General features: G+C 42.2%; 1 protein-coding gene and 1 long non-coding RNA gene across 4 annotated transcripts in view; one reads left to right on the top strand and one right to left on the bottom strand.

Moving 5' to 3' along the window:
- PPP2CA (protein phosphatase 2 catalytic subunit alpha) overlaps nucleotides 1–26,830 on the top strand; it is a 134,171-nt gene that overhangs the window by 95,246 nt on the left and 12,095 nt on the right. Inside the window, exon 13 of one of the 3 annotated variants that reach the window (XM_059417581.1) lies at nucleotides 10,532–10,610. The exons of 1 other annotated variant lie outside the window; for it this stretch is intronic. In XM_059417581.1, coding sequence (XP_059273564.1) covers nucleotides 10,532–10,564 — 33 coding nt within the window. In that variant the 3' untranslated portion in view covers nucleotides 10,565–10,610. Of the gene's footprint in view, nucleotides 1–10,531; nucleotides 10,611–15,497; nucleotides 15,687–26,830 lie in introns of those variants that run through there. One more of the 3 variants, XM_059417582.1, reaches the window with a different exon arrangement.
- Nucleotides 10,596–15,059, bottom strand: LOC132028521 (uncharacterized). The gene is made up of 3 exons (XR_009407458.1): nucleotides 14,970–15,059; nucleotides 14,261–14,331; nucleotides 10,596–10,683 (listed from the first exon to the last, which is right to left on the bottom strand). It is a non-coding gene; the product is annotated as an uncharacterized LOC132028521 (long non-coding RNA).

The following is a 26,830-nucleotide window of genomic DNA, read 5'->3' as shown; positions in this document are numbered from 1 at the left end:
ACATCAGACTCCCTACTCACTGGGAAGTCTGCTTCTCCTTCTCCCTCTCTCTGCCTGCCACTCCTCCTGCTTGTGTGCTTTCTATATCTTTCAAATAAATTTTTTAAAAATCTTAAAAAAAAAAAAAAGATTTGCAAAAAGGGTGGTGATTATCTAAATATCAGCTTATGTGTCAAGAACATCTGAATTCAATTCCATCCCCAGAGTGATTTTCCCTAAAACTAGGGGGAATACATTATACTTTTTCTTCTTGTAAATCAGAAATAATCTGGCCTCTGGGTAGGTAGAGAAGAGAAAGGAGGGAAAAAGGAAGGAAACAGATGAGAATGGCAGGCATGTTCTCCAGCGAGCTAGTGGTTATTCCAAAATTCCTCCCCAAGTGGTGGATACCACATACCTGTTCTTGGCATGGCTCTACAGAACTCTAATTCTTCTAGGTAGGTGAAATTACCACCAGAAGTCTTCTGCAGTAACTGTAGCCCCTTTTCCTCTTCTAATCTAGAGTTGTAGAAAATCTTATTGCTGGAAAAGGTCAAAGCATCGCTTTATTTTTTTTAAGATTTCATTTATTTATTTGTCAGAGAGAGAGGGAGAGAGAGTGATAATGACAGAGGCAGGCAGAGGGAGAAGCAGGCTCCCCACCCAGCAAGGAGCCCAAAGCGGGACTGGATCCCAGGACCTGGGATTGTGACCTAAGCCAAAGGCACCCATCCAAGCATCGCTTTAAAGGTTATCCAAAGGCCCTGAATGTGCACAGATTTGCTCCAAGCCAAACACTTATGCAGCTGGGCCCATAGTAGTCCCCAAGTCTCCATTCTATTGGCCAACTCCCCACATTCTGGAGGTTTGTTTTGAAAATTGTAGTCTGCCAGGCATCAAGAGATGTGTTGAGTGCCTTGTTTAAGGACTGTAATCTCTAGCTTTGGCTTTCAAAAGAAGTGTAGGGAAGGTGGCTTACCTGCTGAGATGATGGAATGAACCGCTTTGGGGAAGTGGTGACGTCATCAGCCCTTTCTGGCCTCCACACTGAAACCGGACTACACTCTCGGTTAGGAAACAAAGGAGGAAGTGAAGCAGATTTGTCATTGCTTAAGCAGTCTGGGATGCCGACTTAGAATTCTTGATTCTCTAGCTGTTGGTTGAGGCAGCAGAGGGAAAGTTTCTCAGGCACATGCTGGACCCCCACTGAGAAAGGACAGGAAACTGCCAGTCACTGGAATGGACCCACGCACTTGTATGCTCTGAGGAGCTCACTGGGAACTGCAGTGATGTCGTGTCTTCTCTGTCTGGCCTTGTTCAAATCCTCCAGGAAGTTTTCTTTAGGAGAAACCTTGTATACTGCTTCTACATGGATAACTGCCAAATGTAGCTTTGATAAAACAGGTAACATTTATTTGAGTCTTTGAAACTTGTGGCCACTAAATGGACAATAACAGTTATGATTCCCCTTCCCTTGGCCTCTAAAAAGTGGTTAGGAAAATCAATAGCGAACATATCCATTCTCTAGGAACTCAGGAGGGCAGACATAGAAGGTTATCTGAGCTCTTGGAATCCTAGACAGGCTCCCAGGACTTCTTTTTCTTCTAGGAATAGGTTCTTGTTCAGTGGTTAGGAATAAAAAATTTCAGCTGGCTAGAGCAACTAGGAACTAGAGCAACACTTCTTCTGAAGTGTTACCAGATGTATAAAGAGCCGTGGCCTTTCCCTGCTTGCAGGCAAGCATGTCTTGAGTCTAGACTATATAAGGTCTCTTGCTCTGTCTCTTCCTTGAAGGGCTATGGAATGAGATGAACTTCCCATCCTTCTGCCCATGGCCTAATCCAGCCTGAATTTTTCTCTTTCACCACATACTTCAGGAGCCAACTCAAATCTCCTTTGCCTTAATTTGGGCTCATTTCTTCTTAATTAGTCATCTGGTGACACCATAATTTCCTGATCATTATTAAGTAGCTATTCCTTAAAATTGTTTTAAAAGGCTATTTGTTATTTTTTATTAAGTAATCTTTATGACCAACATGGAGCTCAAACTTTTGCCCCAAGATCAAGATTCACCTGCTCCACCAACTGAACCAACCAGGCACCCTTCTTAAAAAATTTTTATGAGTTGAGCTTCTCAGAAGAAATATATTTTTATTTTTTAAAAAGTTTTTATTTAAATTCCAGTTAGTTGACATATAGTGTTATATTAGTTTCAGGTGTACGATATACCCTTCAGCCTTCAACAATTCCTCATATTACCTGGTGATCATCACGACAAATGCACTGCTTAATCTCGATGGCCTATTTCACCCATTCCCTCACCCAGAAGAAAGATACTTTTAAATTCAATAAACAAGCAAGTAAATAAATAAATATGATATACCTTAGACTAGGAATCAAATAGGAGAGAAAGTGGAAAAGGTAGCCTCAGAATCCAAGTTCAGTCTGAGATCTCGCAGTGAGTTACAGGAGCCAATTCTGGTCTCTGTCATTTCTTTCCTCACTTCCTTCTTCCTTCCTTTCCTCCCTCCCTCCCTCCCTCTCGACCTTCCTCCCCTCCCCTCCCTCCCTCCCCTCTCCTCTTTCCTTCTTTCTTTTCCTTTCTCTATCTTCCTTCCTTTTTCAGCATTACTGAGATATAATTGAAATAGAAAATTGTGTAAGTTTTAGGTGTACAATGTGTTATTTGATACACTTCTGTATTGTAAAATGATTACCACCATAGCTTTAGCTAATACCTACATCACAGCACATATTGACCGTTTTTCTTTTTTGTGTGAGAACATTTGAAATCTACTTGTGGTCTCCAACATTCTTAATGAAAAAAAGCAGGGGCCTGGGCTGACAAAGCAGGGAGAAATGCTGACTTTTGATTCATATGGTGTAGAGGGCTCCCCAGACTCTTTAAACATCAAGCCAATGATGTGAGTTAGTGACTCCAGGATATCGAGATGGGGATCTAACCAAGAGACACAATGGAACAGGTAAGCTCCAGGACCCTGATGGGCCATGTATTTCTGGTGTGAGGGATGGAATTGGATGAAGTAATGCTGGAACCATCTGAGAAGGATAAGTCAGGTCTCCATGATGGTGGATACTTTGTCCTACATGAAGCAGCCAGGCCATTTTGCGAATCTCTGGATCTTTCTAGTCACATGGCAGCATCTCCAAGTGTTAACCTGTGCTCCTCTTTCTGAATGTGAAACTTATGTTTTTTTTCCTTTCATAGGCCCACTTAGTGGTCAATATTTTCCAGTCCCTGATGTTAATGCATGCAACTGATTTGTACTTTTGTTCTCGGGCATTGTTTCAAAGCCTACCGCTTGCTTATTCACAACTGCACACAATTACAGTAATGTCTGTGGTATTCAGTGTGGCTCACAACCTTGCACAACTGACTGTTATCCAGGCTTCTTCTGAATACTTAAGTGTAGTTCTAAACTGACAACAATAATCCAGAAATGTAGTGATTCTTTTCTGAAAAATTGTAAATTAAGACTTCTGTCTTCTTCTAGAAGTTCTCATTTTGTTTATCCTCACTTGACAGCTGAGAAAACGTCAGCATGAAAAAAACAGCTTTCTATATAACTTGGGTATTTCACTGACCTCCACACACAGTTATTTTAAGAGGGTTTAGATATTTCTCAATGGCCACTAAGGATTTTTGATGGATTTGAAATCTGACCTGTTTAAAGGAGTTGTCCCTGTCCTGTCCAGGTGACCTTGAGTAAGGACCTAAGGACCATCAATTCTCAGTTCTGTAGGCCACAGAATGTTCTCCAAGGGCCAAGGGCAGGATGGCTCAGGGCCAGATATCCACCATTTGTGACAAAGCCAGTCAGAGCTGCTGCCTTGTGAATATGAGCCTGACCACCTGTGTCCTGTGACAACAACATCAAGAGAGAAGATGTTTCTCTGCCATCTCCAAGACAAAATGAGGGAGTGAAGTACTTGGGCCCTTTGCCTTGGCCTCAGGCAGGTATATCTGCACTACCCTCTGTGTATTGTCAGATCGTGTCTGACTCCCTGATTCTTGTGGAGCTCGTACACTAGCCATGGTGCTCCCACAAACTGTGTCAACCCATGTATCAAGTGCCCAAGGAATGCAGCCCTTCATGAGCAAATGAAGTAGACACAGATTCCATGAGGAGATTTCTGTGCTCGTTGGCACCTTTCCCTTTCGTGTACCAACCAGGAGTGATGTTGCAAACAGTTGAAACCTGCTGGAAGAACCGGGGAATGCTTGTTGTTAGGGCCACCACCTATAGTTGTGCCCTGAACAAGACTCCAACTGAGGGGGTGACATGGGGCTGAAACCCAGCCTGAGCTCCAGCCTGCCAAGCCTTGCATTTTGCTCTGGGGCACTTTTCTCCAAGAGGAAGGAGGTGTCTTTTCTAATGCACTAAGAACATCTATGGGTGAGACGTTGTCTAAAGAGATTGCTATACATGTCTCCAATTGGTCACCTATGAGGCTGCTCATGGCAGCATTGTGTTGGGTGGTGGGAAGTCAGAGGCCCTAGGGGTGCCCGTTACTGGAGTACTCTGCAGCAGCCAGGAAGGATGGACTGGATGTGCACAGAGCAATGTGAGAGGTCTTAAAAACAAAGTGAGGAGTGGAAACACTAAGACACGGAGGAAGATCTGTAACACACACTGCTATCGTGTAAATTAAAATACATGCAGAGCAGACAATAATACACATCTTCATAGAATGCATAGAAGCCAAAAAATATAAGTAAATGGATTAGAATGTTTGGGAGGAAGGACAGGAGTGAGGAGTGGGAATAGGAGAAAATACAGGCATACGTACATAAGAGAGGCCCTGTAGGGACTGACCAAGAGAATGTGTCCTGAACTGAAAAGTGCGATTAATTTAACACTCCACTCCTGAGGCCTAATAAGTTTTTAAAAAGGTGCCTTTGTCCTTGCCATTTGAGGCTTTCCTCAACCCCCCTGTTGACCAGCAGCATGATGAGATCAAGGAGATCATAGCTTTTTAATAATCTCATCATCGGAGAGACTTCTATCTGGACTTGTGTGAGCTTCCTTGTAACACACCTGTCCTTATCAAACTCAGGTTGATCTGGTGCTCTCCTGGTCCTTAAAATCCTTGGAAATTACCTGGCCTTATCTACATTATTTTATTTTCCTAATAGCCATAAACAGAAATGAAAGTACTTACTTCCCTGGGGCTTTAACCAAGCTATAAAAGCTATGTTAATGAAGAATAGGGACTGCAAAGAAGAGAAGAAAGCCCTGGGTTCTGTTTGGCCTGGTTTCCTGTGCATCCTGTGTTGACTTTTTGCATTCACTCAAGGCTTTGAGGAGATGGGTCAGATTGGGACACAGTGTCTAAGCTTCTTGCAAGATACATCTGGAACATTCTAGACCAATGCAATCAAAAAGTGCCTGATGGCTAAAAACTTGCATCATTTAACAAATATATGAGTAAATCCAGCACCGTTTTTGAGATATTTCTAAGTCAACTTGGTGCTGCTTAAACAACAACAAAAAATAGACACAATATTCTTTAAAGTGGCGTGTGTTCAATAGGTATCTGAGATCTGAGAAGTGTAAGGTGGATGGAATGACCTTTTACTACCCAGGGAAACCTGTCCCTGCAGTGTCTTATGTGTATTAGAGTAGGCGCCTCTTCTTCCCAGTGACACAGCCCCAGAGTCAGGCACAGTTACAGCAAGTGGAGTTGGCTCTCAGCCCAGTCACCCCCTTGGTTATTAAGGGTATAATCTACCCAGCTGTAGGACATGACCCTGCAAACAAATAAGCTCCCCCAACTTTTTCTCTTCCACAGGGGTTCCATGATTTGCAACGTTTCTCTGGTTGATGTTGGAAAGGCCCAAGTAGAGCAACAATAGCTGCCATCCTTCCAGGCTCTTCTGCAGCTTTGCCCCTTCCTCGGTACAGGTGGTGTCTGGTTCTACTCTTTTGGAGTCTGCCTGAGCTTTGGACTGGCTTGCCACCAGCAGAACACAGCAAAAGCAAGAATGTAATTTCTGAGGTTAGGTGATAAAAAGTGATGATCTGGCATCCAGCTGCTAGCTGGAATGCTTGGAGTTGGAGCCCTAAGGTGACTATCCTGAGACTCCCAAACTGGGAGGAAGCCATGCTACATGGTGAGGCTGTGTGTAGGTGCTCTGGTCAGCAGTCCAAGTTTTTGAGTGCTCCAGGCTCAGACACCAGACATGTGAGTAAACAAACCCAAGATGCTTCTAGCTCCCAGTTATGAATTCATCACCAGACTTCGAATCTCCCCAGCTGGGGCCCCAGGTAGTTCTGGGGCCCCGGATAGCAGAGAGAAGCTATCCCAACTGTGCACGGAGTTTCTGACACCTAGAATACATAAGCACAAAAAATTGCTGTTTGTTTTATGTTACACAGCAATAGTAACTAAAAGACCCACTATCTTCAGTAACACCAAAAAGAAGAGCAGTAAAAAGAAAGAGAGGAAACTGCTATAAATAAAAATTTAAAAATTAAAAACTAAAGAATTATAAGCTGTTTAAAAGTTTAAAAATTAGACATACAGATGAGCTATATCAATAAATACAAATGACAGCATTTGACTCCTAGTTAGAATAAACCATTAAAGAAAGACATTTAAGAAAACCAGGGTAATTTGACCTTTGACTGGATACTAGATGGTATTAAGGAATTACTGTTAAAGATGTGATAAAATGGTTACTGAAAAAAGAGCCCTTATTACAGATACATACAGAGGTATTTAAGGATGAAAATATCTGATTTGCTTTAAATTGGATTTAAAATGGAGATGAGGGAGGATGGGGTACAGATAAAATAAGATTGCCGAAGTAATTGCTGAAGCCTGGTGATAGGTAGGTGGAGGTTTATTATGTCTACTTTTGTGTGTCTTTGAAGTTTCCCATAAGATAAAGTTTGCCAAAACAAAGATGGAGAGAGCTTACTTGTCATTTGTCCTGTTCTAGGCTGTGGTTCTGTGCTAAGCAGTGCCAATGGTTTAAACAGATTGCTCCTCCTATAAGCACAACTTCTGTATACTCCTGAAGGTTTCTTGACACCCGGGACACTGTAGCAATGTGAGATTTTGGGCAGGGAAAAGGACTAAGGGGGAAGGCATATTCTTAGGTAAATGTTTTAGGCACTCCTCAAATCAGTATATTTTGGGGTGGCTAGAATTCCCCTTGAAGACAGAATTCTCTACTCTGACAATACCTAGCCCAGCCCTAGTACACGATTGGCTATCCATGAATTCCTGGCAAAATGATATAAGAAATTGTTCAGGATTTACTCATCAACTTACCCTGAAGATTAGGGATTGTTCAATTTCGAATTTTGAAATAGATCTGTCAGCAGAAAGAAAAGCAAATAGGCTGCCTGTTGATATGCAGATGATGGACTTTAGAAGGTCCTTCTGTTTGCTTGTAGGTTCCCTCCGTTGGAGAAAGACTATTAACTCAGGCTACAGCTTGCTGCTCTCTGGTTGGTTTGGGCTATGTCATTAAGCCCAAAATAGAAAGTTCTTTTACTGCAGAGCTAGGAAAGAGGTTTGAATTTATCAATTCAAGTAACAAAGGGTAGTATTATACCAGCTTTTCTCGGGTGGGGGGTAGGGAAGAGATAATGGCTGCTTCATCAAGCAGAAAGAGTGATCTGACACTGGCAGGGGCTGGGACTAGGAGACAAGCCTCCACTGTGGTGAGTTGGGCTTGTTTCCCATACTGGCCCCCCTCAGTCCCTCCTTCCAACCATGTCACCTCTTTTAGGACATGGGAAAGCAGCTGAGCTACTGGGGAATCAGTCCCAGAAATGTCACTGAAGTTATCAGACTGGAAACAATGCTCTGAGCCAAATCCCTTCCCTCTTGGCTTTTAGAGGAGTCAGAACCTTACAACAAAGTTACACAGAAGGGAGAGGTATCTTTTCCTTGTCAAAAGGTCAAAAGTTTTTAATGATCCATAGGGCTGGAAAGAGTTTGCAGAAATTGCCATTCATATATATTGCTGGAGGGAAGTAGACTGAGCCAGCCCCTTGAACAACAGAGAATGTGTATCCAGAGGCTCTCTCGTTTATAGCTGGTGGGGGTGCAAACTGGTTCCCTCAACAAACTCTTGTACGTATACAATGGGGGACATTTACAGTATAATGTTCATAGCAGCAGTGGGAGCAAGAGCTAAAAAACAAGGTACTTGCCTATCATTGGGAGACTAGATGATATACCTTGTTTCGTCTACACATTTGGTATTTAATACAAGGCAAAATGACTACAGCGGATTACAATGATATGGATGAATTTTAGCAAAGTAAGTGGAAAAAGCAAGTCCCCAAAGATTACATACAGCTTGATGTCGTTTTTATAAAGCCAAGGACAGTTCTAAAAAATTACTCTTTAGGAAGATATACAGATCCAGCAAAATCATATCAAAAGAAAAGGAAATAAACATACAATTTGGAATGGGTTCCCTTGGGTAGCAAGCACAAGAAGATGGGGTGGAGAGCCTTATGCTTCAATATTGGTTATTGCTGAGGCCCTAACTTTTGTTTTGGGTTGTGGATTGACAGGTACCAAATGCATTATTAAAATTGATGAATTTACTACCTAACAACAAAATCAGGCCATCCATACCAATTTTGAGAGCATCAGAACAAAGGATTATGGTTAATCCAATTCTATATACCTGCCATCAAAAACAGGTTATAGAGGGCACCTGGGTGGCTCAGTGGGTTAAGCCGCTGCCTTCAGCTCAGGTCATGATCTCAGGGTCCTGGGATCGAGTCCCGCATTGGGCTCTCTGCTCAGCAGGGAGCCTGCTTCCCCCTCTCTCTCTGCCTGCCTCTCTGCCTACTTGTGATCTCTCTCTGTCAAATAAATAAAATCTTTAAAAAAAAAAAAACAGGTTATAGAGCCTTTGGCACAGTCATCCCACTTTAAGCATTTATCTTAAGGAATAAACAAAGATAAACAAAGATGCAGAGAAATATTCATGAACAGGACACTTATTGTGGTATTTATAAATATAAAAATAGGAAATACCAAAATAAGGAATTAGTTACATAAATTGTATTACATTGATATACTTGAAAACAAAGTAGTTTTTAAAAATATTTTCTAAGGATGCCTGAGAGGCTCAGTTGGTTAAGCACCTGCCTTTGGCTCAGGTCATGATCCCAGGGGCCAGGGATCAAGCCCTGCATTGCGCCCCACATTGAACCCCACATCACACTCCCTGCTCAGCCCAGACTCTGCTTCTCCCTCTGACCCTCCCCCATCTCGTGCTCTCTCTCTCAAAGAAATAAACAAAATCTTAAAAAAAAAAATTTCTAAGAGTATTTAACTATATTGGGAAAATGTCATGATAGATCAGTTGAATAAAACAAATTACAGAACAGTGTGAACTAGTATAAGTGAGAACTTATATTTATTATATATTACATTCATTATATTATATATATTGAATATATATGCATACCTAGAAAAGCTGAGAAGACTATACATCAAAATGATTATAGCCCTTATTTCTGGATGCTGTGATTGTTTCTTCCTAAGCTTGTCAGTAGTTCAAAAATTTTCTGCAGTGATCATTGATTCTTTTACAATCAGAAATAATTTTATTATAAAATAGTTAATAATAATAATAGCTAATGTAGATGGAGTACTTGTTACGTGCTAACAGCATTACATGGATTCATTTATTTAAAGCTTAAAATAAACTTATGGGAATGGTACAATTATGACCCCCATCCTATAGATGAAAATACTGATGGTGAGCGGGTTTAAGAACTTGGCATGAGTACACAGAAACCATAAAAAGTGGTGCCCTGAGTCAGATTTCTAGGAGGCTCTTCAAAGGGTGTGTCTGATGATAGTGTCTTGGCCTCTGCACCAGAATGATCTCCACTGGGAACTGAACAGCTTGATATGTAACTGAAACCTACACAGGTTGAGGCCTCCAAGGGGTGTCTGAGCCTGAGCCCACACAAGCCAGCCAATCATCAAACATGGGTGTATATGTAGAGGGGCACACATGGATGGAAGCCAGGTAGCCCACTCCTTGAGGGTTTCTGATGAGCCTCTGTGGCAGATCCCAGTAAATGCAGCCTGGATTGTAGAACAGAGATTTTACTCATGGCTCTGATGAGCTCTGGTCCCCACCAGTCACTGTAGGATGGCCTCTAGAGCCCTCAGTGGAGAGGAGGAGAGGAGGGTGCTCAAGGGATGGGACAGAGCCAGGGACTCAGCTGCAGTCTCTTCTCATCACTCATGCTTTAAATATAAGCTCTGATGTGATCAAGGCACCAGAGATAAAATGCTTTTCTCAAGCTAAGCAGCAGGATCTGGTATCCCATTTGGACAAGACAGTGGAAAACAGACTTGGGGGGAAAAATTCCTCGGCCTCAACACGAACACACAGGAGTTGAAGAATCTGATACCTTAACATTGTAGAATAAACAAATGGAGGCATAGTTTCCTATGTTTTTTTTTTTTTCAAAACATCTAGAATAGATATGATTTACGTGGGAGTGATTTAAACAGCTAGTTCTTCTCTTCTCAGCTGAAGAATTCTGGATTTTCCTTCAAGATGTAGCTCGAGCATCGCCGTCTGTGGAAATACTTCCCAAGCCACCTCAAGCAACAAGGCTGTTCCTCTTCTGTACATGTTTAATAAATGATTTGTTTATCTGTCATAACGTCTGTCTTCCCCTGCTGGAGCATAAACTCAGTGAGCTGTGTTTTATGCACCTTTGGGTTTCCCCCACTTTTTCTGCACTTCTTCCCATCACCTGTACCCCATGTGCCTCCCTAAGCCTGCTATGTGGTAAGTGCTAATTAAATGTTGCTTTTGGAACAGACAGCTGTAACATTTGGGGCATGGTGTCCTAGAATTCTTGGAGCTGGGACTCAAACCCCTTTTTGCATCTATGCTGGGTGAAAGAGTTTTATTATATTTGTGGCAGAATTCCTGGCCACAACATTCTGGCCACATCTATAAAATTCTAATTTCAGGTGAAAGGGCAATGTAAGTTTAATTTTTCTGAAAATCACAAAGAAAAATGGGGATAGATACCAAAATCTTCTGGTAGCTGGGCAGGTCCAATAAGCCAGAGCATGGCAGGTTTCTCATGGGCATAGCCATTAAAATGTTCACTAAGTAAGTCTTTATCTTGGAGCTTCTGGGGCATAGAAGGCCTTGGTGCAAAGTGTGTGTTATCAGATATGGCACCCTTTTCAGAGAAAAGATTCTGGCACAACAGGAACGTAAGACTGACCAACTGTATTAATTCTTGGATTTATTCCTCATTGCCTTTTTCTCTATACAACAGGTCTTCCTGAATGTTTGCATGATGTCAAGGGAAGAAAGGGGGTGTTCTTTTTGTTTCACCTCTACCCTCATTTCTTGAATCCTCCCACCTGCCCCTCCCATCCTCACTTCATCTGATGACTTTGTGTCTATATGATTTTTTTAAAAGATTTTATTTATTTATTTGACACACAGAGAGAGATCACAAGTAGGCGGAGAGGCAGGCAGAGGGTGGGGAGGGGAAGCAGGCTCCCTGCTGAGCAGAGAGCTTGACGTGGGACTCGATCCCAGGACTCTGAGATCATGACCTGAGCTGAAGGCAGAGGCAGAGGCTTAAGCCATTGAGCCACCCAGGCACCCTCTATATGATGTTTTTGATACAATTATGTTCTGTTTCCAAAGACCACTATTTCATGGCAGACATTGAGGTGCTCCAAGTAGCATTAAAGGATATTTAGGATCAGAGACCACTTAGAAGTAATAAGAATAAGAATACCTAGGGGCGCTTTGGTGGCTTAGGTGGTTAAGCATCTGACTCTTGATTTCGGCTCAGGTCATCTCAGGGTCAGGAGATGGAGCTCCAAGTCAGGCTCTGTGCAGTCTGCTTGGGATTCTTCCTCTCCCTCTGCTCCCTGTCCCCTCCTTCCCTCTCACAAAAAGAAGAGGAGGAAGAAGAAGAAGGGGGAGGAAGAGGAGGAAGGGGAGAAAGGGGTGGGGGAAGGGGGAGGCGGGGAAGGAAAGGGATGAGGAGGAGGAGGAGGAGGAGGAGGAGGAGAAGAGGAGGAGGAGGAGGAGGAGGAGGGATAGAACACTTTAATACTGGACGTTTATTATATGCTGTGGTGTGTTTAATATTTATAATTTCACTTAATTCTCAGAAGAACCCTATTATTTGGCAATTACGATTATCTCCACTTTATTAATGAGAAAACTGAAACTCAGAGAAGTTAGGTAACTTGCCAAACTTCATGCAGAACCAGAATTCAAATCAGCCCTATCTGACTCTAGAACCATTTCTTACCTACATGGCTCTGTTTTCTGTCTCAGTAAAGCTTAAAAGTCAGGGAACTGGAAGGAACAACAACAAAATAAAACTAATGGTAAGGCCAAGAGAATTGCTGACAAAAAGATATAGCTCATTTCTTCTCTATGTTTAATGTAAATTTTTATACTTTGGCTAAGGTATTTATTATAAAGTTCTTTGCTGAAAGTCATCTTCCTTCTACCCTGCCCCCATCATCAGATGATGTTCATTTATAGCTATGTTTAAACATCATAGGCAACACTTAGACTTGCTGTATACTGAGTTTGCCATCTGAGCAAAAATTCTTTCTCAAAGCATATTTGCTTTATTCATTCTCTGGTTTTTGCCAAGAAATTAAAGGACTTTTTTTTTTTTTTTTTTGCTTTTAACTTTTTGTTCCAAGTATTCCTCAGCTCTAGAATTTAAACAGTCAGGTCCAATTAGTCAAGACCAGATTAACCAAACCGACATTTTAGATCCACAGCTAGTTTGAGTTCCACAGAGTAGGAAAATGTTCTAGAATCTTTCTGAAGGAAAAGACATTCTGATTTAGTTCTGTATTGTTTGTAATCACATATGCTTTACTTCATGGCTTGAATGCTAATAAGAGCTTCCTAGAATTCATTCCTTAAGAAGTTAAGTCATGGCATCTAATTATTTGGCAGGATGTTTTAAGTATATATAATTATATCTTCCCTCTAGTTTGTGGTGGTGAGCCAAGTAATCTGCATCAAGAGAAAATAATACCTACATTAGGGCTACCAACCAGGAGCTCACATTACTTTGGAAAAACCCACTCATTTATAATCTTAACACATAGTAGGTGCTCAATACTGGTTTTTAGGGTGGGTAATACCCATTAAGTTTTTATTTTGTTTGCTTTTTTTTTTTTAACCACACAACTTCTGACAATATGGCATTTTCTAAATTTCCTTTTGAAAGGAATTTGTTTCTCATTGGAACTATGGTCCATGGAGGCACTTTGTAAAATGCTGCTGTAGATGCCAAAAATTTTGATGTCCTAGTACACATTTGCACCCATTCAAGGACCTCTGAAACACTGAATAAATGCAGCCCTTATGGTGCTCAATACTTTTTAATGAACCAAACTAATATCACCCCTACTTTACTAGTTAAGATAACTCAGGCAAAGGGAAATCATATTGACCCTGTTCCATATTTCAGTACTTGGAGGTCAGTTGTGTGAGTGTGGCTGAGACCCTGCACTTGGGAGTATAAAGTTTCAAATCCTGATCACTACCATGGAAGTCCCTTCTCTTTTCTGAGTGCTTGTCTGCTTCTTGCCCTATGAGACAGAACCAGTTCTCACACAGTACAGGGCAACAGTGAACAGCACACTGGGCATGGCTTTATAATCATGAGCACTGAGTGATGATTTTTTCCTCATACATTCTACATGATCTTAACTCTTACTCCTCTATTATTTGGGGATGATAACTGCAAAACATGTTCAGAATTTGGGCTAAAATAATTTTTTTTCCAAGTCTGGTAAATTATGTCACAAGCCTTTGGGGGAGTAGATCTGAGACACTTTCCTTTGGGCATGCTGCTGGGAGATAGAAGGGAAAGCAGAATTGTCATTTTCAGTCTAGGAAGGCCAAGCCAGTCAGCCTCGCTAGGCAGGTTGTTTTGGATGAAGGACAATTTTCAGTCTCATCCTCGGCTGATCCAGGCCTCCAGAGCTTTCTTCAGCCTTTTGGTTGGGATGATGCCGTCAGAGATGTAGAATGAGCAGCTGGGTTCAGCAGAGTGAACTGCTATTGGGGGTAGGAAGTCTAGAAGATCAGTGACCAGGGTCAGCTCTTGCCTTGCGTTTTAAGGTTAAATGTCCTTTGGAAAGTTACATTTGCCAGGTCCTGTGGACATCATCCTCTCTCTTCTATCTGTACCTCGACTATAGGGAGAATACAAGCTTCCACCAACGCAGGGTATCTTACCTGTCTGGATAACCCTTCTCTCTCCCAAGCGTGGGATGCAGGACATAACAGCTTTAAGGAGCCAAACATTTCTGTGAATGCAGGGATATGGGGATGTGAAAACATTTCACAAACCCCAAAGAGATTCATAGCCAGACCGAGATCCTATCCTAAGGTATCTGAGCTTTCTTTAAAGCGCGTGTTGTAGCCGCTTCTAACACCGCCGGGTCGCCGCCCCTCTATAAAGTAGGCCAGAGAAGGTAGGGGTTGAGGGGGGTGTTGTCCCTTCCTCGTTCCCACAAGGAACCCGAGGGATAGGAAGGCGCACACTTGGGTCGGGAGGCAACAACGGGCGAGGCTGCGTGGGGTTTGTGGAAGCCAGGCGCGCGGTCGGAGGCTCAGGGAAAAGCCCAAGCCTCGGCCGCAGGCATCGCACCCCACAGTCCACCTTAGGCCCGAGGACAGGTGTGTGCGGGGACGGGGAGTTGTCAGGTGCACGGCGCGGCACTCCCAGGGCCGACACACCCTCCTCCGCCCACGAGTGACCTAATTAGAAGGTGCCTGCCACGCCCAGAGGCGGAGGCGGCCACCCCAACCGGGCTACCACTAGGCGCCCGTTCCTGCCCCCAAAGATTTGGGTATCCCATGCAACTCCAGCGCACCACGGGGTCACAACTCTAGTTTCTGTGACCTGGATGCAAACGCGGGGTAAAGCGCAGAGCCGGCTCACCTTACGGAAAAAGTCTCCGGCAACTAGGTTCTCCCCCAGCACCCTCCGACCCCGGGGCGGTGTCTGCGCCACGCCGGCGCCCGCGCCGCGCAGTACGCTGTGCTCCGGAATTAACCCGGTTCTCTGTCGTAAGAACGGCGCTCGCCTCGCCTGGGTCTTCCCTTTCTCTCTGGACCCCTCCCTTCTGGACGACCACGCCCTACCGGCGAAGGTGCCTCAGTTACCAGCCGGCTACGTCGCGCCTGCGCCTTGGCCCCTGGTTCCCACCCCCCGCCCCCCCAAGCCGCTCTGGCGGCGGACCGGAGTTGGCTCTGCAGTTGCGCAGCTCTAGTCCCGGCCCTTCCACCCCGCCGCCTCCTGACGCCGGGCGTGATGTCACCACGCCGGCGGCCGCCATTACAGAGAGCCGAGCTCCGGGGCTAGATCGAGCGGAGGTGGGCAGCGGCCGGTGGCCGGGTGCTGCAGGGAGAGTCCGCGGGTTTGCGCTAGCGCCGAGCAGCCGCCAGCAGCCACACAGGTACCCCGGGAGCCGGCGGCGGCGTGTGCGTGTGGCCCGTGTGCGGGCGGCGGCGCGGGAGGAGCGCGGAGCGGCAGCCGGTTCGGGCGGGTGGCATCATGGACGAGAAGGTGTTCACCAAGGAGCTGGACCAGTGGATCGAGCAGCTGAACGAGTGCAAGCAGCTGTCCGAGTCCCAGGTCAAGAGCCTCTGCGAGAAGGTGAGTTTCTCTCCGGCTGCGGGAGGCGGCGCGGGCCGAGCCCCTCGGGAAGGAGGCGGCGGTGGGGAGGGTGCAACATGGCGGAGGCAGCCGGTCCAGGTTCCCCCCGAGCTTCCCAGACCGGCGCCCGGCGCGGCTCGGCGGCGGCTCCCGGACGACCCGGCGCCCCCTGCCTCCAGCGCAGGGATTGGTTGTCGCCGCCACCGCCGCCTAAAATGGCGCCGTTCACCCTACTCCGGGGCTTCCGAGCCTCTCCGCTCTGGAGCCGGGCGAGGTGGCTGGGGGCCACACAGAGACCCTGTGTGTTCGGGTCGGGGTCGGTTTTGAGGTGCATGTAAGAGGACGTGGGTTCTGCGGCCTGGGATGCGGGTGTAGGACTCTACCGTGAGGCGGATAAGAGGCTTTTTACTTGCGCTCAGGCCTCATTCTTGGTTCCAGAGCTGTCCAGAGAATCCCCCAAAGGCAAGCTCGTAGGCCGGACCCCAAGACTTGTCTAAAGGTCCTATACCCGCATCCCAGGACCTTTAGCCCTGCTGTCCCTGGTGGTTTTGTTAAATTCACTGAGCAGTCCTTTCCAGAGACTGACTTAAAAATGTGTGTTAAAAGAATTTAAAAATACTTCTCTAACCCAGTTTCTACGAAGGTCATGGTGGTAGGTGCAGGGAGGAGTTACAACTTGGGTTTCAGAGTTGGAAGAAGTGGAGAATTTGGTGAGTCATACCACATAAGGAGCTTTGGGATTGGAAATCAAGTGTTGGTTTAATCTATGAATTCTATGCTGACTCAAACTAGGTACTGTGAAACCCTTCTGTGAGCTGAGCGTACTTGGCATTTTGCCATCTATTTTTAAAAAGGAACAACATAAACTGCGAGCAGCAAATTTTGTACACTGGCTCTTTGGTGGGAAAGTTACTTGATTGTATTTTTGAGGCTGTAAGTATGGATAGTAATAATAGCTGTTGATTGAGCTTTTAATAAGTCCCATTTTATTTTATTTATTTTTTTTTTTTTTTAAAGATTTTATTTATTTATTTGACAGAGAGAAATCACAAGCAGGCAGAGAGGCAGGCAGAGAGAGAGGAGGAAGCAGGCTCCCTGATGAGCAGAGAGCCCGATGCGGGCCTCGATCCCAGGACCCTGAGATCATGACCTGAGCCGAAGGCAGCGGCCTAACCCACTGAGCCACCCAGGCGCCCCCCATTTTATTTTTTATTATTTTTTTTAATATTTTATTTATTTATTTGACAGAGAGAGAACACAAGTAGGCAGAGAGGCAGGCAGAGAGAGAGAGAGAGGAGGAAGCAGGCTCCCTGCAGGGAGCCTGATGCGGGACTCGATCCCAGGACTCTGAGATCATGACCTGAGCCGAAGGCAGCGGCTTAACCCACTGAGCCACCCAGGCGCCCCATAAGTCCCATTTTAAATTACCTGATTCCGTTTTGCTTTTACCTAGGGGTTGGGGAAACAGGTAGCCTATTTAGTTATTGGCTGTGTTATATTTTTGAAGTTTTATGACTCAGTTTTCTAATATATAGAAAATGCTTATCTCCACTACAGATAGTTTAACTTCTTTTATCAAAAATAACTTGGTAGTATTTCATTTTAGTGCAGAATTGCGGAATACCATATTTGCATTTTGTGTCAGTGAAGAGTGTTATTAGAGAGCAATTATGCTGACTCGTTTGCGGTTTGATGGAAGAATTAGGTTCATGAGTTTGATGTATATACTCCTAATGCAGGCTTTTTCAGAAACCGTGCTGTGAATAATTGCAATTTAAATGAGTCAAATTCAGATTTATTTATCGTTATCCTGAACAACTCTCCTACTAGTTGATGAGGTGGCAAATTACCTATTGGAGCTGAATTTTAATGTTAGCAGTGTCTTCTGTTCCTTCTTTACCCTCATCAGATAAGGATGGTGTTTGTATGAAGGTTTAGAAAGAGGCTTTTTAAACTTACTTCACGTATACTGTCAAGTCTTAATTTCTAGGTGCTGTTAAGTGATGATTTTATGACTTTTAGGGATCAGTGCTATATAGACTTTGAGTCAGCATTTGGTGAGGTGACTAGTTATTTGTGTAGAAAACATCGGAAGAGAGGTAATGGTGTAATTGGAAGACTACCGGACTTCAAGTTAGACCTGGGCGCTAGTCCTCTTTCTGTTGTAGAACAGTTGTGACTGACCTTGGGACAATCACCTAGTCCACATTTTGCTACTGAAACTAAGAGTAAAATAGATGTTCCAGGCTCCCTTCTAATCTGAGATTATATAATCCAATTTAAATTAGTATGTTGTGTTTAAATATTGAACACCTGCTTACTATTCACAATTGCTTACTTTTATGAGAGAAATGAAAAGCAATGAAGTATAATCACATTCAGTCTCAAGGAGCCTGAATCTGGTTGGAAGTAGGTAAGTAGTAGATGCACGAGAGGAGCACAGGGTTTGTGTTAGAGACTGCAGGAGATAATAGTGGGTGCTTAGTTTGAGTGTGTGAAGATTTATGAATGTGCTAAATGTGATTGCTTTCCCCATCTTTGTAAAACTAAGATACAGTGAGATTTACCACTGTATACTTATATCTCCATTGCTTTCTACTATGTCCAGATTTCTGTTCTTAGAGCCAAAAAGGTGGAAATAATATTTGAAGTAAGGTTCCCAAGAAATGGGTTCTTTTTTTTTTTTTAAAGATTTTATTTATTTATTTGACAGAGAGAGATTACAAGTAGGCAGAGAGAGAGGAGGAAGCAGGCTCCCTGCCGAGCAGAGAGCCTGATGCGGGACTCGATCCCAGGACCCTGAGATCATGACCTGACCCGAAGACAGCGGCTTAACCCACTGAGCCACCCAGGCGCCCAAGAAATGGGTTCTTGAGGGGAAATATTATGCAGTCTTCACACTCTTTTTAACTTGTAAGTTTTTGAACTGCGGAGTATATTAACTTCGCAAACTAAGTTTTAAGGCAGCTTTTTAGGTATGTGAAATGAGTGAGGATGCATGACTTGAAATGATTTTTTGTACTAGGAAACTACAGCAAAAATTCTCTTTTCACTCTTAATTGAACAGCCAATAGCACATCTAGTGAAAACTATGTATTTTGAAAATCTCGAGGGAACTATTTTTCATTCGTATAATAGATTATCCTTTTAAAGAAAAAACACTTGTTGGAGATAGGTACTTGGTAGTAGTTGATCGTTTCTTTAATTTTAAGAAGGAAAAGTAACACAAAAGCCTTCCTTTTATCCACCTGAAGGTGGTAGGTGATCTGAATGAAATATTTAAATGGTAAAGATAGAAGTATACCATGAGAGGTCATGGTGACTAAAAAATTCAGAGACTATTATTACGATCTCCCATTAGTAGTTAATAGTGGTAGGTGTTCAAAATGCAGAGAATCTAGGTGTGTGTTTATAGACAAAGGTAAATACTTTTTTTTGCAGTTGACTAGTTAAGCATTTTTTCCCTTCACAGTGTGATTAAGATTTATATCAAAGCCAAGATGATTGTATGTGGAGTATACTTTGTCATTTTGAGGATCATAATTTTAGTTCATTGTTGAAAATTTGTGGTGAGTGCATACAGTCTTGTCTCAGGTACAGTTCTGTAGTCAGTAACATTACTACATTTGTATAATTGGAAGGTATGTTTCCACTTAGAGATTGGAAGAAGTAAATAGTATCAACTACAGTAAACGGTGACTTCATCAGTGGTTTAATTTAGGTAAGATTTTTGGCTTTGTCCTTTCAGGTCTTTCCAAACTTGTGGAGAATGTTGTTTGATAGCCAGTTTTTTTTTTTTTTTTTTTCCCCTTTCCCCAAAGGAGTTCTTTACCTAGGTATGCTCTTTTCCATTGCTCTGCAAACACTATAAATAAAATGCAGTCACTAAGGCCTCACATTTGTTACAGGAGTATGGTAAAAAACAAACCCTCCTTCTCACTGGATGAACTACAAAATGTTTGACCAAAGTTAAATTTCTGTATGAAGTGGTTAATAAATTTTTGTGAGCCTATATGTGTGCTTAATTTAACATTGTTTGGAGGCAGCTGGGTGGTGTAGTTGGTTAAGCTTCAGACTCTTGTTTTTGGCTCAGGTCTTGATCTCAGGGTGGTGAGATGAGCCCCATGTTGAGCTCAACCTGGAGTCTGCTTGAGATTCTTTCTCCCTCTGGCCCTCCTGCTCATGCAGGGAGCACTCCCTTCCCCCATCCCCCTGCTCACCCTCTCTCTCCCTCACTGTCTCTTTCCCTCTGGAATGCATAGATAAATCTTAAAAAAACAAAACAAACAAAACCCAAACATTTAAAAGGTTGTTTGGCTCATTTCCATAATAGTAATTTGAATATTGAGAACAAAGGGAAAGCATGATGCAGAACGATGTTTGTATATTTGTTTGTGTATTTTCACATTCACAGTTCTTTTAAGTTTATGAGACAGTAATCATCCTCAGTGATAGATGGAAACCAGAGGCTCAGAAAGGTAAAGTGAGGGCTCCTGGTTGCCTCAGTGGGTTAAGCCTCTGCCTTCGGCTCAGGTCATGATCTCAGGGTCCTGGGATTGAGCTCCAGACTCTCTGCTCAGTGGGGAGCCTGCTTCCTCCTCCCCCCTCTGCCTGTCTCTCTGCCTGCTTGTGATCTCGCTGTCAAATAAATAAATAAAATCTTTTAAAAAAAAGAAAGGTAAAGTGACTTGACTTTGGGGGCTAAAGTGCAATGTGCAGGCTTACAGATTCTCGGCCCAGTGTTCTAATGTTGCTCCACAGCTCCCCTCTTTTCTTAGGTGGTGTTAATGAAAAAGGAGGTGAATTGGGAGTCAAACTGAATTGTGGAATCAATAGCTCTGTAAAATAAAGCATTTTGTTCATTGCTTGAAACCTTCCTATTTATGTCACACAGTGTTGTCTCACTTTGTCCTGGAGGAGGAAACAGTTAATTTTTCAATTTTGAGTGTGGCTGGCTGTATTTGCCCCTCAAATAACATTAGTGAGAAGAAAATGCCAGTTCATTTTGTGTGTATTCTTAGTGCAAATCATGGTCTGGAAACAGAACTTTATACCTGAAAAGCAAACCTAATATTTATATTGTTCAGTACAGTTTGTAAAATGCCTTTTTATCATGGCTTCCGTAGTCAGACCTACCTGTATGTGTCATGTCAGTGTGTGTTTCATGATCTCCTAGTCATGAAGCAGTAGTGCACTTGGTTTTGGGTTGAATTAATGTGGAAGCATCGAAAAGGTGAACAGCCCTACTATTTGGAAACACAGGTCCCCCAACTCCTTTTCTTTTCTCTGTCAAAGTCAAGAGTTCTGCCTACAAATACTGGCAGGTGAAACTCATGCTATAGAAAGCATGAGAGGCACTGGTAGAGTTTGTGGGTAACATTTGTATCACCTGTCAGGTGTCTCTGCCCCACCCCTCTTTAATGGCCGACGATATTGCTGGTATTGTAAGTTATTTGTCAGTTACCTGTGAAGTATTCTTTGTTTAGGTTGGAGGAGGTTGAGCTAGGAAAACCTGGAGATAATAGGTTTGTGTTGAGGGTTGTTGTTTTTTTTTAATTATTTTTATTAATATATATTATTTGCCTCAGGGTTACAGGTCTATGAATCATCAGGCTTACACATTTCACAGAGGGAGGGTCTTTTTTGAGGGTGCTCAGAAGAGAGGGAAAGTTTGGTATGGCAGAGAATCCCCCCCCCTTTTTTTTTTTACTTTTTTGACCCATCTCTCATTTCCTTTTTTTTTCCCCTTCATTACCATCCTTGTCTGAAAAAACCTTCAAGCTGTACTTCCCACACAAGTGAGATAGGAATTGAACTAGAACTATGAAGGGAGGGGCGCCTGGGTGGCTCAGTGGGTTAAGCCACTGCCTTTGGCTCAGGTCATGATCTCAGGGTCCTGGGATCGAGTCCCGCATCGGGCTCTCTGCTCGGCAGGGAGCCTGCTTCCCTCTCTGCCTGCCTCTCCGACTACTTGTGATTTCTCTCTGTCAAATAAATAAATAAAATCTTTAAAAAAAAAAAACTATGAAGGGAAAAGATTTTGTTTTTTTGCTGTTTTAAATAGCGTTTCTTTTAGCTTCTGCAGAAGTGGTAGAAGCAGCTGAAATAGGGGTCTGGCTGCCAGTAAATGGCTGGGGATGGATTCTGAAAAAATTGTAAAGTGCAATCTGGGATTAACTGCTTAATTTCTTAACAGTACAGAATTACTATTACTTACTTATATATCGGTAGCGTGGTTTGGGATGGATGAACAAGGCAGTGACAGAGTTGTGTATATCTGAATCTGTGTATTTTATAAACTGTATGTGACCAGTTGGCCAGTTACTGTGGTACTCCATGTCCTCGCTTCTGCTTCGGTCATTTAGTTACTACTACAGATGGGAGTATGGATGTTGAGGGGGCTGCAAGAAGATTGTAAACCTTTTTCCATACTGCTCCTGGGAGACAGAGTTCATTTACCTAGCTAGAATTATATACAAAGTATAGTTCACCAAAGACTATGGAGTGTCAGTGGTACTGTTAACTATGTGACAGTGTATATTTAGTTCTGGAATTCATTCAGTCAAAATTTATTAAGCTATTATTATGTGAATTACTCATTTTCACTGTTTTGTCTAAATAGCATTATTTTAGGGATTTGTTAATTTGTTGCACTAATAGTAGGGTTTCACATTCATTAGTCAGGAGTTTAAACTTGAAGTAACTCTTTAGAGGGGAAAGGTTTTAAAATATTTGTGCTAATGGTGATCAAGTGCATGTCATTAGTCTGCCACCCATTGTTTGTAAACTGGCAGTAGTGCCCACCCTTTTTCTGTTGGGTATCTATGATTTAGTGAAAAGGCTTAAGAATTGCTTTAGTAAAATTTCAGTGATGAAAGGAACCTTAAAGACCATAGGCCAAGTCACTTGGTATAGATGAGGGAGGAAACTGAAACATCCAGAGTGGTCACATATCATTCATGATAGATTGTTGTGGTGAGAATTTTTAAACTACATATATACCAACATTTCTCTGTTACATATAATTTTTTTCCTCTATGCAGGAATGGGAATTTTTAATTCCTACACATGTGCATTTGACAGAAGTGGAAGAATATGAACTTAAATATTTTAATTTTTTTTAAGTTTTTATGTATTTGTCAGAGCGGGCGAGCGCACAAAAGCAGGGGGACCAGCAGGAAGAGGGAGAAGAATGCTCCCCACTGAGGAGGGAGCCTGATGTGGGACTCTGTCCCAGGACCCTGGGATCACGACCTGAGCCGAAGGCAGATGTTTAACTGAATGAGCAACCCACTTATCTCTTAAGTATTTTCCTTTAATACAATTTTAGAATTATTCACATCCCTGGCCTTTTATAACCTTAAAACCAAGTAGTAACTACTAGTTGGTAGAACATTATATGGAGGATTATAGTACTTTTATCGTGTAATCACACAGATAGTATGCATACAGTGTAATCATATGGAAGACCAAAATATTTCATAAAACGTTAGAGGCATCTGTTTGATGTAATTAATGAAAAAACACCTAATATGAAGAAAGGTTTGATAGTTGAAGATGATTAACTCAAGATTTATTTGCTTCCGGGGCTAGTAATATGTCTACATTATGTATCACACCAAAGTAAAAATCTAGCTGTATACACTAGTTTGTCATGAACCTTAATTTATTTGCAAATTAATGAAAATCAAGAAAACCTACCTGTTATTTTTCATAAAAGCAGTATGCCACAAATTCTCTTATGGTATTGAAAAATATTATTATTGCTTGCAAATTTGCCATTAAAAAATTTTTTTTTTATTTAAGAGAGAGAGAGAGTGTGCGCACGCTCAAGAAGAAAATCTCAAGTAGACTCCCTGCGCCTGATGCTGGGTTAGATCCCACCACACTTGAGATCATGACCTGAGCCAAAAGCAAGAGTGGATGCTTAAATGAGTGAGCCACCCAGGCACCCCATGAATTTGCTTTTTAAAATAGTTTCCAGGGTGCCTGGGTGGCTCAGTGGGTTAAAGCCTCTGCCTTCGGCTCAGGTCATGATCCCAGGGTCCTGGGATCAAGCCCCGCCTCTGGCTCTCTGCTTGGGAGGGAGCCTGCTTCCTCCTCCCTGCCTTTCTGCCTACTTGTGACCTCTGTCTGTCAAATAAATAAAAAATAAATAAATAAATAATAAAATAGTTTCCAAATGTTTGCAATTGTGAAACTAAAAAATAAAATTCAAAATTAGTTCTTGTATTTCTTTAGGTTTACTTCCCTTATGTCTTTATGGCTGTATTGGCAGAAGATATACTCAATTGTGATTAAAGTGTGAAATGTTTAATTTAGTAAAATAGAGTTACAGTGAACATTTGAATTAATAATCAGATTTTTAATAGAAAAATATATAAAAGAGCATCACTTAGCTCTCCGTTGATAGATACTCAAAGAATTGTGTGGACAATCTGTGTAGGAGGAAGAATAACTGATAGTAAATAAACAGACTAGAAAGTTTGAACTCTAAAATAAAAAGTACCAGTTAAATCAGAGGGCAACATTTTATATTTGAAATAGATGTGAATGAGTGCATTCTAACATTATTACATATGTGAGTTGGAAATAATTGAACTTTATGGACTATGTAATCAAAAAACGTTAGCGTTGGGACGCCTGGGTGGCTCAGTGGGTTAAGCAGCTGCCTTCGGCTCAGGTCATGATCCCAGCGTCCTGGGATCAAGTCCCACATCCGGCTCCTTGCTCGGCGGGGAGCTGCCTCTCCCTCTGCCTCTGCCTCTGCCTGCCACTTTGTCTGCCTGTGCTCACGCTCGCTCGTTCTCTAACAAATAAATAAATAAAATCTTAAAAAAAAAAAGTTAGCGTTATTTTGCTCTTTATTCCCACAATTGAAAATCTGAAAGGAAGTTAAATAAACAGTACATATATTAATCTGGGAGGATATTATGCGGCATTTTAAAATGATCACTATAATGCTATAGGACATTGGCTTCATGTATATGAACTTTAAAGATTTTACTTATTTGAGAGAGAAAGCATGCAGCGAATGAGTGGGGGGAGGGGCAGTGGTAGAGGAAGAAGCAAAAGCAGACTCCCCTCAGAGCAGAGAGCCCAACTTGGGTCTTGATCCCAACTTGCGCCCAAATCAGACACTTAATCTATTGTGCCACCTAGGCGTCCCTATGAGTATGAACTTTAGGACAGAAATTGAGGTATTTACCAATTTTAAGCAAGAGGTCTATATGTGGGTAAAAGCTGGAAGGGAATACAAAGAAATGAGAGTAGTTTTTGTTGGTGTGGTAGATTTAAGACGGCCATAATCTGGAGCACCTGGGTGGCTCAGTGGTTTAAAGCCTCTGCCTTTGGCTCGGTTCACGTTCTCAGGGTCCTGGGATCGAGCCCTGCATCGGGCTCTCTACTTGGCAGGGAACCTGCTTCCTCCTCTCTCCCTCTCTGCCTGCCTCTCTGCCTACTTGTGATCTCTGTCTGTCAAATAAATAAATAAAAATCTTAAAAAAAAAAAAAAAAAAGACAGCCATAATCTATCAACATTTTGGGTACCTGGGTGGCTCAGTCGATTAATCGGCTGCCTTTGGCCCAGGTCATGATCCCAGTATGGAATCTAGTCCCACATTTGGCTCCCTTCTAGGCAGAGAACCTGCTTTTCTCTCTCCCTCTGCCTGCTGCTCTGCCTACTTGTGCTCTCTGTCAAATAAATAAAATCTTTAAAAAAAAAGTCTATCAACATTTTAATGTTCTCCATACCCAGGAAACCTGATGGTAAGTTGAAAATTTTAGGATTTCTAAATCTGAACTCATAAAGCAGGACATTAATAATAAATTCTAAAGGTTTCTTTTCTTCAAGTGAATCTCCAAATTGTTTGAATTTTAGGACTGTAGAAAAATAACTTTTAGTTAAACTGTTATTATTGGACTAGCTTATTCCAGTTTCAACCTTGTTCTGTGAAGTTTTATATATATATACATTGCAGCATTTTTACATTTTCATCCTTGCCCTCCCCTTACTATAATCCCAGGGACTATGCTACCTCTAGCACAAAAAATTAATCAGGTCTATATGTGTGCATTATGATCTCCAGGATGGACTGTTGGAGAGAGAAACAGGCTGCTGAATAATACATTTCCTAGTTTAAAAGTGCAAAAGAAAACAATTATGTTCTTGTAGGCATATAATATATATGTAAAACTTGTAGTAAACGGGGTTTCAAAGGATGTACATCAGAATACTCTTGGTGGTTACTTTGCCCAAGAGGAATGGGATTGTGGAGAATGGTCAAAAGGGACATTTGGTTTTATCTGCTGCTAATTTTTTTTTATGTGACAATGTGTCACTATAACTTGCACAATTTTAAAAGTAAAATTAAAGATCAGAGTGCCTAGCTAGTTCAGTCAGTGGAACATCTGATTTTTAATCTCAGCTGAAGTCTTGATCTCAGGATTGTGCATACAAGCCCCGTGTTGGGCTCCACACTGGGAGTGGAGCCTACTTAAGAAATAGAATAGAAGTAAAGGTACAGTGTTTGTCATTAGGATATGTCGAAATTGGAATAAAAGGAACAACTAGCAGTTAGGTTTAATTGTCCTTTTATATTTTGAGTAGATAGTAATAAGAAACTTTGGGCAGTTGTGAATGGCAACTTTTTATCATTTACATAGAGAATAGTCTTGCAGGTAAGCAGGTGTCAAGAGATGTATTTTAGAATTTAATTTCTCATAGAACTGCAAGATTTATGTGGTTGTGACCATCTGGTTTCTTATGTCATTGCCCTTTTAAAACTTCTGAATAACTTACAAATTTCTTTGAAGTGGGACCTATCATGGTATTCATGGCTATTTTCATTACTATGTGCCAGGTGCTAAAAACACTGGACATGGTATTAATGCCAAACAGTCTTATGGGATATGCCTAAAGAAATTCTGCTTTTTTAGCAATAATAAATCATGGGAAATCGGAATTACACTAGCAAGATGTATTATATATATTTCTTAAGATAAATCACTTTTGAGGCATAGCAGAAATTTTTTCTAAACTTAGAACAAAATAATGACTAGTTTTTGGATGTCAGTGATTGGTCAGGGTCTTGAAATAGGCTCCTTAAATATTTCTGAGACTTGAAAATAATGGTGGTTAGAGG

The sequence above is a fragment of the Mustela nigripes genome, chromosome 12 (assembly GCF_022355385.1).
Source record: "Mustela nigripes isolate SB6536 chromosome 12, MUSNIG.SB6536, whole genome shotgun sequence".
In the NCBI taxonomy this organism is placed as follows: domain Eukaryota; kingdom Metazoa; phylum Chordata; class Mammalia; order Carnivora; family Mustelidae; genus Mustela; species Mustela nigripes.
This window is presented reverse-complemented; position numbering and strand designations above follow the sequence as displayed.